Genomic DNA, 12608 nt, shown 5'->3' with positions numbered 1-12608 from the left:
CCATCAAATATCTGAGAATCTAAAGACATGTTAGAAGGAGCTAATAGCATATTTTTGTAGGATAAATTGAGACAAAAAACATTATGAAGTTTTGGTAGACTAACCAAGAATGTAGGTGGGAAGAAAAAGTAAGGGAGTGGTGGAGAGATATTGAGGTTTTCCCTCCATCCCCTAAATGCCAACCACAACAGCATTAGACTTGAGAAAAGATGAGAAAAAAAAGAAAGGGAGAAAGGAGGATAAAGTGGGAAGGGAACAAGGGAAGGGCGTATGGGAGCATTTTCCACTGCAGGAATTTCTACCTGCTGAAAGAGCAACAGGGTCACCTTACCTTTTCTCTTTCCCATCCTTCCTCCCTTTCCTCCCATTGTGCACTTAGTTTAGCAAGATAATCTACCCTGAGAGAAACAAGCTATGGAGCTGCTGAAATTTCTTGCCTTTCCCATCAAACGTCCCTCTACTAAATCACTTACAGAGACTGAGAAAACAAGCCTAGCATGGAAAGTGGGTATGTGTATAAGGTGTGGCATCAATTGCACAATTCAGCTTCTCAAAACAAAGTAAATCTTCACAGGCACAGACATTCAGGTGTGTTCAGAACAGAAAGAGAGAGAGAGAGGAAGAGAGAGAGAGAGAGAGAGAGAGGAAAAAGGAAGGAAAGAAACGTGAAAATGCATTAATCATTAATTCTCCAGACTATTTTCTCTACCTTCCAGTATGCTGGAGATCAAAAGAAAAGTGCTTTGAAGAACAGTTATGGTTTATATCTAAACCTCAGACATATCATACAAAGAAGTAAAACAAACAAACAACCAAAAAAACCCCACGATTATAAAATAATATGTCAGCCTACCAAATCAGTTCATGTGAAACTGTGGTAACCAAACAAGCTACAAAGGCTCACCAGTCTTCCAACTGCGTGGGCCAATTGTTATCTCTAGTCTGAGTTAGTCAATCAGCTAGCTGGCAGTTATTTTAATCTTTGGTTTATATCCCCTTCCCCACTCAAATCTTCCTATACTCAACAGTGCTGTACAAACAATGAGGGTGTTGGCAGGTATCATCAATCATCAAAAGACAGAACTGGTGTCATAGCAATTCTGTAACTGCTAGCTATAGTTTGACACCTGAAGGACAGGGAAAGCTCTACAGATATTATTTTTAATTTTGATTGAAACTCCTTATGAGCACAATGTCTAAGATAAGCTATAAACTTCGTCCTTTCTCCCTGTTTCATGTCCCTTCCTATTTCCCTACCTCCTGTCCTGGTTTGTAGGTCCCTGCCATATTCTTTCCCATTACTAGTTTCATATATATAGAAATGTTATTTAAAATTACTCGCATGGTTTCCAAAAACATAGTGGAAAATTCTATATAAATCTCAGAAATATTAGTAATCATACAAGTAAAAAGGTACCTCTAATTTTCCAACTTGCACAGTTACATCCAATAATTTACTTGTGGCCAGTGCAGTAACTCATGCCTGTAATCCCAGCACTTTGGGAGGCCAAGGTGGGCAGATCACCTGAGGTCAGGAGTTCAAGACCAGCCTGGCCAACATGGTGAAGTCTTGTCTCTACTAGAAATGTAAAAATTAGCCAGGTGTAGGAGTGCATGCCTGTAATCCCAGCTACTTGGGAGGCTGAGGCAGGGGAATCACTTAGACCTGGGAGGCAGAGGTTGCAGTGAGCTGAGATCATGCCACTGAGCTACAGCCTGGGAGATAGAGTGATACTCAGTCTCAAGAAACAAACAAACAAACAAACAATAATTTACTTATTTCTTCCCCTAAATCTTCATTGTACTTTTTAGTAATACTGCTGCAGTCATACATTAGTATTTAATACATGAAAACAGATTATTTGTATGCTGCATGCAAGCCCAGAAGAGAGGTCCAGGCACTACACCTAAAAGAAGGTGGCTTAACAGCATCTTGTTAAAGAATAGTTCATCTATGAGATCACAGAATAAGTCATTAGAAGAATGTACTGTGCTCTGGGAAAAAAGAAAAAAGCCCTGGTTATTTTGGTCATCAAGTAATGTTTTCTTTACAAACTACTTTTTTTTTCCAATAGTAAATATAAAGCTGGAACTTTTGTTACATGCCAAGATGGATGGAATCTTTAGCCAGCATATCATTCTCGACTATAACTGGAAACTTTGAACAAAATACAAAAAGCAACTACCTCTGGACAAAATAGCATAGGAGGAGGATTGGTGAGGAAAGTCAAAACTTGAAGAACAACTAGTAGGGCTGCAAAACCATGGAGGCAACTTAAAGTAGGACATTATTAAACTGTTGAAAGAAAAGAACAGTCAACTCAGAATTTTATATACAGGCTTATCTCATGTTATTGTTCTTTGCTTTACTGAACTTCAAAGATAATGTATTTTTTGTAACAATTTGAAGATTTGTAACAACCCTCCATGAGCAAATCTATCAGTGCCATTTTTCCAACAGCACCTGCTCACTTCATGTCTTTGTGTCACGTGTTGATAATTCTCCTAATATTTCAAAAAATTTTGTTATTATTATATCTGCTATGGTGATATATAATTAGCAATCTTTGATGCTGTTTTATAATTATTTTGGAGCACTACAAACTCTGCCCATGTAAGATGGCAAACTTAATTGATAAATGTGTGTGTTCTGATTGTTCCATGAACTGACTGGCCATTCCCAGTCTTGTTCCCTCTCCTTGGTCCTCCCTGTTCCTTGGACACAACAATACTGAAATTAGGCCAAGTAACAACTCCACGATGGCCTCTAAGTGTTCAGGTAAAAGAAATGGTTGCACATTTTTTACTTTACATCAAAAGCTAGAAATGATTAAGCTTAGTGAGGAAGGCATGTCAAAAGCCCAGACAGGCCATAAGCTAGGTCTCTTGCATCAAACAGCCGAGCTGTGAATGCAAAGGAAAGTTCTTGAAAATTAAAAGTGCTACCCCAGTGAACACACAAATGATAAGATGGTGAAACAGTCTTATTGCTGTTATGAAGAAAGTTTGAATAGTCTGGATAGAAGGTCAAAGTCACAGCATTTTGTTAAGCCAAAGCCTAATCCAGAATAAGGCTCTAACTCTCTTCAATTCTGTGAAGGCTGAGAGAGGTGAGGGAGCTACAGAAGAAAAGATTGAAGCTAGGAGAGGTTGGTTCATGAGGTTAAGAAAAGAAGTTGTCTCCATAACATAGAAGTACAAAGTACAGCAGCAAGTGCTGATGGAGAAGCTGCAGCAAGTTATCCAGAAAATCTAGCTAACATAATTGATGAAGATTTTCAACATAGATGAAATGGCCTTTTAATGAAAGAAAATGCCATCTATGACTTTCATAGCTAGAGAGAAATCAATACCTGGCTTCAAGGCTTCAAAAGACAGGCTGATCCTTTTGTTAGGGGCTAATACAGTGGGTGGCTTTAAGTTGAAGCCAGTGCTCATTTGCCATTCTGAAAATCCAAAGGCCCTCAAAAATTATGTTAAATCTACTCTGTCTGTGTTCTATAAATGGAACAACAAAGCCTGGATGACTGCACATTTGTTCACAGGATGATTTAAAGATTATTTTAAGAACATTGTTGAGACCTACTGCTCAGAAAAAAGATTCCTTTCAAAATATTACTGCTCATTGAGAATGCATCTAGTTACCCAAGAGCTCTGATGGAGATATAGAAGGAGGCTAATGTTGTTTTCATGCCTGCTAACACAATATCCATTCTGCCACCCATAGATCAAGGAGTAATTTCGACTTTGAAGCCTTATTAAGAAATGCTATAAGGCTATAACTGCCATAAGAAATGCTATAAGGCTATAGCTGCCATAGCTAGTGATTCTTCTGATGGATTTGGGTAAAGTAAATTGAAAACCTTTTGGGAAAGATTCAGCATTCTAGAAGCCATTAAGAACAGTCAAAATATCAATATTAACAGGAGTTTGGAAGAAGCCAATTGCAACCCTTATGGATGACTTTGAAGGGTTCAAGACCTCAGTGGAGGAAGTAACTGCAGATGTAGAAATAGCAAGAGAGCTAGAATTAAAAATGGAGCCTGAAGATGTGACTGAATTGCTGCAATTTCTTGATAAAACTTGAATGGATAAGATGCTTCTTATGGATGAGCAAAGAAAGTGGTTTATTGCAATGTAAACTACTCCTGATAAAGATGCTGTGAACATTGTTAAAATGACAACAATTGATTTAGACTGTTACATGAACTTAGTTGATAAAGCAATGACAGGGCTTGAGAGAACTGACCGAAATTTTGAAAGAAGTTCTACAGTGGTAAAATGTTATAAAATGGCATCGAATATTACAAAAAAAATTTTTTTTTTTTGAGATGGAGTTTCGCTCTTGTTGCCCCAGCTGAAGTGCAATGGCATGATCTCGGCCCATTGCAACCTCTGCCTCCCAGGTTCAAGCAATTATCCTGTCTCAGCCTCCCAAGTAGTTGGGATTACAGGCAAGTACCACCATGCCCAGCTAATTTTGTATTTTTAGTAGAGACAGGGTTTCACCATATTGGTTAAGATGGTCTCAAACTCATGACCTCAGGAGATCCACCCACCTTGGCCTCCCAAACTGCTGGGATTACAGGCATGAGTCACTGCACCCAGCCTACAAAGAAATCTTTCATGAAAGGAAGAGTCTATCAATGCAGCAAACTTCATTGTTGTCGTATTTATTTAAAGTACCACAACCAGCCCAGCCTTCAGCCAACTACCATCCTGATGAGTCAGCAGGCATCAACATTGAGGCAAGACAATCCATCAGTAAGAAGATTACAAGTTGCTGAAGCCTCAGATGATTGCTCACATTTTTTAGCAGTGAAGTATTTCTAAAATAAGGTATATACATTGTTTATTTAGACATAATGCTATTGCATACTCACTAGACTACTCTATATTATAAATAAACTTTTCTATGTACTGGGAAACCAAAAACTGCATATGGCTCACTTTATTGTGATACTCCCTTTATTGCAGTGGTCTAGAACCAAACCCTAAACATCTCCAAGACCTGCCTGTACAACAAAAATATCCTTCAGAATGAATGCAAAATAAGCTAATTCTCAGATAAGATAAAATAAAGGGTTCTTACTCTTAAGTATTTACCCAAGTGAAATGAAAGGAAAACCTACATTTATATAATAACCTATACACAAATGCTTAGAATGACAGCTATAGTCATATTTGTCCCCAACTGTACACAAACCAAATTGCCTCAACTAGGGAATAAAGTAACTATGGTACGTCCATACAATTGAATACTACTCAGCAGTGAAAGGGAATTAATTATTGATCTATAAAACACCATGCCTGGATCTCAAATGCATTATACTCAGTGAAAGAAGCCATACTCAAAAAAACTATATACTGTATGATTCCATTTATATGGCATCTGGAAAAAGATAAACTATAGAGATAGAGAACAGATCAGTGGCTGTCAGGACTTAAAACTGGGGTAAGGGCTTGACTACAAATGGAATAACTGCAAGAAAATATATATTTTTTTTCAACTGTTGTGTGTCTTGAATGCAGTGGTAGTTACATGCTTCTGTGCATTTGTTAGAACTCATAGAACTGTAACCAAAAGAGTGCATTTTACTATCTTTTTTTTTTTTTTTTTTTTGAGAATAGGGTCTTGCTCTGTTGCCCAGGCTGGAATGCAGTGGCATGATCTTGGCTCATTGCAACCTCCACCTTCTGGGCTCAAGTGATCTTCCCACCTCAGCCTCCTGAGTAGCTGGGATTACAGGTGTGCACTACTATGCCTGGCTAATTTCTATATACTATCAATTTTATATATTAAAATACAAATTAAAAAATAGAAAATCTGAAGTCATGATACAGTTTTCCTAGGGAAACTTTTTGACAATTCAGTTATCTAATTGCATGTACTTAAATATTCATAAGCAGCAAACTGTATCCCCAATATAATGGCAAATGGCCAGATTTTAATTAAAATCTTTGTTACAAAACGTCACTTGAAAATAAAAATCTATTTGGTCTTCATCCAGGTTTGTGGAAGTCTAAAACCTTCAGAATAAAATTCTAACACTCATGTCATCAATACATGAGTTTGATATAAACTTTAAAATTTCTGCCAATTTATATAAACTCTTTCAATTCCATACCACAAATGTGGTTATATGGCCACAATATTTATTTCTGACCTGGTATTTAAAATAATAGATATATTATATTATATTACACTAAAATAATAGATACATATATTATATATGACACTATAATAAATGTTACAATACACGCACATAATTATTAATATTGCTATGAAGGAGAAAAAAAACAAAATCATGCAATTAAACCACAGGCTCAGCCTTGATTCTTCTAACACTGACCTATCATGTTTTTCAAATTGTCTACCATATTGATTTATTCACTGTAGGACTGACAGAGTAAAATGTGAAAGATTAAATTTTAACATACCCTGTCAAAGAGTGCAAAAAGTTGTCTCAAGACATCTGAAACAGGCAACTTTAAATACTTGGCGAATTCGTCAATTCCAATTCTTCCTCCTTTTGAGGAACTCGCGATAGATGCATATTCATCCAATTGCTTACGAACACCATCCCAATCTAATCTAAACAAACAAAGAATTATAGATACATGTTGTTAGCCCTTTACAATTCACATGGACATTTTATGGGCATTATTTTACTAATGTATCTGAGAGAAAAATATTTTAAGTGTTAAATTTGTAAAGGAGAATAAAATAGGTACTTAAAAGCACATATTGAACATATATGCAGGCATTTAATCTTTTAAAGGATACTTATATAACTGACAATTATCTTAAATATCTCAGGGAAAGAAAAGTAAATAAAAAGAAGAACATTGTAGTGGAATAATAAATTATTCATGAGAAGAAAATAAGAAAGCAAGTATTTTAAATCTAAACATGACTTAGTGAGTCCATAGCACGTTATTAAGTTTTTAAAGGTGAAATAACAATTCTTGCTTTCAAGAAGCTTTCAGGCTGATAATGAATTCATATTTCACAAAACGTTATGATAGGGGGATTCATTAGACTATACACATGTCCTCCAAGATTAGTTATGAAAAACCACTGTGATAAAACACTGGAAAATGTACTGTAGCTTACATCATACCCTATCTCTGCTTTGTTGAATTAAACAAATGAGCTAACACATACTTCTTAGCCCAATTTCAGTGACTATCTAAACTTTTTAAATCTACAGAACATTGTGACCATAATACGCAAAAAAAAGCAAAACATTTTTATCTTACGATATAAATAATATTTTCTATACCAGTTATCAAAATATTATACTTTAATACTGAACTTTGATATAGTAACTGGTTCTTCATCTCCTTCATAGACAGGATGTTAGTAAATTCTGCAAATTCCAGATAGGGTTGAGAACAGAATGAACTGCAATAAGGGTAGAGGGAGGTTGAGGGTTACACCTTTTACAGCAAATAGCTCAACAAGAAAGTTCTCAATGGTTCAAACTAGATCATAAGAGCACAAAGAAGAATTTTTGCCTTTTTTAAAAATAGGTATCCAGAAAAAAAGGTAGATCTAGGGCAAGTATTTAATATTCAGTGATGGTAAGAATTGCAACTATACAAATCAATTCATGTTTCACATGTGAAGTTTTGACTACCACATGCCAGTATCATCTAATGATGCTGTCCTTGTAAGAAGGTGGCAGGACTAACTTCTCTGAGTCACTAACTCCCTCTGAGGAAGGAGGCAGATCTGTGTGGATCCACATTTATTATCCCTTGGTCTCCTCCTGTGACCAATGCACATATCTCTGAGTTAACTGTTCTTGAAAAAGCAAAAGTAGATGAATAAAATGTGAGATAAATTCACAACTCCGACTTTCCTAATAAACACCAAGTGGGAACTAGAGCAGGAGAAAATAAACAGATAGGATTTCAGATCCCCTTTGAACAACTTTATGAAAGTACAGTCATTTTAAAATACACTTACTTCAATTTCCGGCTAATTTTAGTAAATTCCACCAGCCCAGCTTCCATAGGCAATGTTAGCTGTCCTGCTGAAATCATCAATCTGCAATCTTCGTAGGTATGATCTGTTACGGGTATTCCCAGAGCTCTGAAAGTATTAAGAAGCAAACTAAAATTCATTTTTTTTTTTTAAAAAAAAAGTAATCATATTTCATTAGGCTTTAGCTGGTTCCAAACAACAGCAAACGAAAAAGTATTTACTACTTTTTAAACCAGTAACCTTCTCTTTTCTTGACAAAGAGACATGTTTCTCCATTTCTTTGCAGACTTACTAAGGATCAGGTTAATCTCCTTATATCTACATGCTTCTGTCTGTGTTGCTGATAATTTTTGTTTTGTGCTTTAACTATAATGATAATAGTTGCCTTCAATCTCATCGAAAGTAATTAGAAGACTTAGGTTCGAGTCCTAGTGGAGTTTTTTACCAGCTGTGGATGAAGCCTCACTTTTCTCATCTGTACATAGGAATGAATACTGTCCTTATTCCAAATGGTTACTGTAAGGACAAAAAGAGAATGCCTGTGGAAGGTACTGTTTAAACAGATAAATGGAGCCGAACGCAGTGCCTCACGCCTGTAATCCCAGCACTTTGGGAGGCCAAGACAGGCAGATCACTTGAGGCCAGAAGTTTGAGACCAGCCTGGCCAACATGGCGAAACCCCAACTCTACTAAAAATACAAAAATTACGCGGGCATGATGGTGGCACACCTGTAGTCTCAGCTACTCAGGAGGCTGAGGCAGGGGAACCGCTTGAACCTAGGAGGCAGAGGTTGCAGTGAGCTGAGACTGCACCACTGCACTCTAGCCTGGGTGACAGAGGGAGACCCCATATCAAAAAATAAATAAAAGAAACATATACATGGCATTTGTATATAGTGTAAGTAAACAGTCTATCCAAACTGCTAGCTGTCTATGTTTTTCATCTTTTATAGCTAGAGATCACCTTCTTGCTACATAGCAATCTTCCAAAAATACTGAAGCAAATTGATAAGTTAATATTTCTTCTAAACCTAAACATCCTCCATCCTTAAGTGAAAGTATAGCTCCTAGTTCCTACTTCACTGCTCACAGATTAAATGATAGTGAATTAAATTTGAAAAAAAATACATATTTATAAGAACTGGAAAAACACTGAATACCGAAAAACAAAAACAAAAACAAAAAATGCAGTGCATGAGATAAAGATTCCTTTTCACTAAATTTTTATTCACAAATATTCAGTGAAAATCATAAAATTATGTCTTTAAACTGTATTGGATTTTGTTGAATCATTGCTAGAAACATTAAATTTTGAATGAATACAATCAGAATAAAACATTTTTTTCAGCTGGGTGCGGTGGCTCAAGCCAGTAATACCAGTACTTTGGGAGGCCAAGGCAGGCGGATCACCTGAGATCAGGAGTTCGAGACCAGCCTGGCCAACATCGCGAAACCCCGTCTCTACTAAAAATACAAAAATCAGCTGGGCATGATGGTGGGCACCTGTAATCCCAGCTACTCGGGAGGCTGAGGCAGGAGAATCACTTGAACCCAGGAGGTGTAGGTTGCAGTGAGCCGAGATCGCTCCATTACACTCCAGCCTGAGTGATAGAACAAGACTCTGTCTCAAAACAACAACAACAACAACAACAACAACAAATTTTTCTGTCTAAAATATTTTTTTCTAAGCTCTTTGATTAATAAGTGTTTTGGTATAAGAATATATAAGATGTAAAATTAAATTTTAAAATATTTTGGGACTTATAATAATAAATGGTACAGTATAATAGTTAAGAGCTTGGGCATTGGTAACAGGAAATGTGGATTTGAGTTCTAGCCCAGTCACTACCTAATGTGACTTTGGGCAAACTACTCACCTCCCTGAGTCAGTTTTCTTACTTGTACCATAGAGTTGATGTAAGGATAATGTTAAATAAGTTGAGGGCTTACCACAGTACTTGTGTTTTCAAATGCTTTTATCATATACTTTCCTACTTGAGTCTCCTAATAATCAAAACCATGAGAAAGACAAGGCAATGATTTTAACTCCCATTTCACATGTGAGGAGAAGGGGATTTGGAGGAGACTTGTCCAAGGTTGTGCAGCTAATCAAGGTCTTTCTTACTCTTTATCACAAGTCATTATTACCTCCACACCTTTGAATTCAGAAAAAGGCTGTCTAAACAAATCCCTTCTCTTGTTTCTAAGCACAATTTGGGAAGCCAAAATATCTGATATAAGTTCTCTCATTTTTTTTTTTTCTCTTTTTTGAGACGGAGTTTCGCTCGTTGCCCAGGCTGGAGTACAGTGGCATGAAAACTCAGCTCACTGCAACTTCCACCTCCCAGGTTCCAGCAATTCTCCTGCCTCAGCCTCCTGAGCAGCTGGGATTACAGGTGCGTGCCACAATGCCTGGCTAGTTTTTGTATTTTTAATAGAGATGGGGTTTCACCATGTTGGCCAGGCTGGTCTCGAACTCCTGACCTTGTGATCCGCCCACCTCGGCCTCACAAAGTGCTGAGATTACAAGTGTGAGCCACCGCGCCTGGCCCAGTTCTCTCAATTTCTGATAATTATCTTGCTTTCTACCTTTTGGATATAAGCTGGCATGAAAACATAGGAAGAGAAGAAAACAACATAAAAACTAACTTTGTAGCTCATCTAGAAACTAGATAAAACAACCACAGCTATATACACTTAATAGCAAATTTTTTGCCAAACATTTATTCTATTTTGAAAATAGTTATTCTACAGAAAAATATTAAGATACATATATTAGAATAAAACATATAGAGACACATACACATACATATATACATGGCTGGCTATATGTATGAAATCTGGCTATAAAGCTAAATTCAGCTATGAAGCTAAATTCAGAGTTCTCATTGAATTTTTACTAAGAGAATAAACACTGCTGGTCTATTAGCTCCAAACTTACTACTGGGAATGACAGAGGTGGTATGTGGGAAGAGGGTGCACACCTGGAGGGCTCTGAGGTTGCTTGGGTGGTGGTATAGTATAAAACATTCTTTCATTACAAGATAGGGGTTGATTTATCTAGTCAGAATAATGGCCAGTTACAACTCTCTTATATGCAGGAAAATATTAACCTTATGTTTTAGAGTCTCTAAATCCTAATTTATAGCCATCCATGAAGAGGTGAGTTTTTCCCTCTTCTATGCATCTTTTTACATGGCAAACTTTCTCCTTTTTGGTGCTACAGTCAGTAACACCTTAGAAACACTCAGCCTTGGGCAGCTATATGAAGGTTGAAGGAATAGAAGATGGGCCACGTCAGGAACCACTGAGATCATCACAAGGCTCATTTGACAGTGGCGGGCCAGCTTAGGAGAATCCACCCTGTACAAGGCACTGACTGGTCTTTTCTGGTTATTGAACCCTCCCCAGTCTTCCCAGTAAAGACATATTTCCTTATTTGTGGTATGCAGCTGGGGAAAATATTTATAGATTGTTATACTGACCTCATCCCTGGGCACATTATTTTATGTATCAAAATGAGTTGGGGAACGAGGCCTTCAGGGGTTAAGAAAAAAATCCTTAAAACGAGTTAAACAACATGTACAAATAATTTTCAAATTATTTACAAATTATGATCAAATATAGACACTTACTCTGCCATTACATTCCGGACTTTATTAGCAAAAAGGACAGGATCATTTTTTTCTTCATCATTTGGTACTTGAACTGGCATAAACTGAAAGACAAATATACCTTTCTATAACGATGTCTTAAGCCTAAGACATTAAATGCCAAGTAAATTAATTTATACATTATCAATATATTAAATCATCTACCTTTCCAGAACATAGCTTATATGAGGTAATGGGGCACTGGGCTTGGATTCAGGAGATCTGTTTCTAAGCCCTGGGTCTGCTTGTGTGTTAACTAGTATGTCATTTAACTTTGCTGAACCATCTCCTCAACTCTAAAAAGAGGGCTGTGATCACTACTTCCCTGGTGACTGTGAGGGTAAAACAAGCCAGTGTCTGAAATTCTGGAAGTGTAAAACTATAGCTACTAAAATCTTTCTCCTCGAGCTGCATTTTCAACTACTCCCATCCCTTTATGTGAAAACTTTTTTTCTCTTTTCTTTTTGTCTTTCATCTTCTCTATTTATTCTAATGTCAACCATATTTTTACTATTTGGTTGAACTTTATGTTTAGTCATTTATTCTGCTTTTTTAAAAAAACTCTTAGTATTGGCTTTACAGCTTTTTGCTTACCACCATTTTTTGCTTTAGCATTTTTAATCATATTTTTTCTCCACTTGATGTTCTGTGATGCCTCAATTGTACTGTTCTTGTTTTTATTTATGGTTTTCTAACATTAACAAGGTTTTAGTGCCATATTCAAGTTATTACATATTTTTCAGCACCTACTATATACCAGGCAAGATTAGTAGGACCCTATTGCCTGCTCTAAAGAAGATCAATATTTTAATAAGATAAAACAACACATTAATAACCCCATATGCTAAGTGTTATTACCTCTACTGCCCCCAATTATAGATGGGGCTCAATAGTTTAATTAACTTACCTAAAGGCATAAAGTCACATGGCCAGAATTCAGCCCAAGATTTGTCAGATTCAAA

General features: G+C 36.6%; 1 protein-coding gene across 2 annotated transcripts in view; it reads right to left on the bottom strand.

Moving 5' to 3' along the window:
- Window positions 1–12608, bottom strand: part of LPCAT2 (lysophosphatidylcholine acyltransferase 2) — a 78286-nt gene that overhangs the window by 26825 nt on the left and 38853 nt on the right. For both annotated transcript variants that reach the window (XM_007993330.3, XM_038008470.2), the window contains exons 9-11: window positions 11629–11711; window positions 7976–8101; window positions 6442–6595 (exon numbers count right to left, since the gene is read on the bottom strand). In XM_007993330.3, the coding sequence (XP_007991521.2) occupies window positions 6442–6595; window positions 7976–8101; window positions 11629–11711 (363 nt within the window). The remainder of the gene's footprint in view (window positions 1–6441; window positions 6596–7975; window positions 8102–11628; window positions 11712–12608) is intronic.

Source organism: Chlorocebus sabaeus, chromosome 5 (assembly GCF_047675955.1).
Source record: "Chlorocebus sabaeus isolate Y175 chromosome 5, mChlSab1.0.hap1, whole genome shotgun sequence".
NCBI lineage: Eukaryota > Metazoa > Chordata > Mammalia > Primates > Cercopithecidae > Chlorocebus > Chlorocebus sabaeus.
This window is presented reverse-complemented; position numbering and strand designations above follow the sequence as displayed.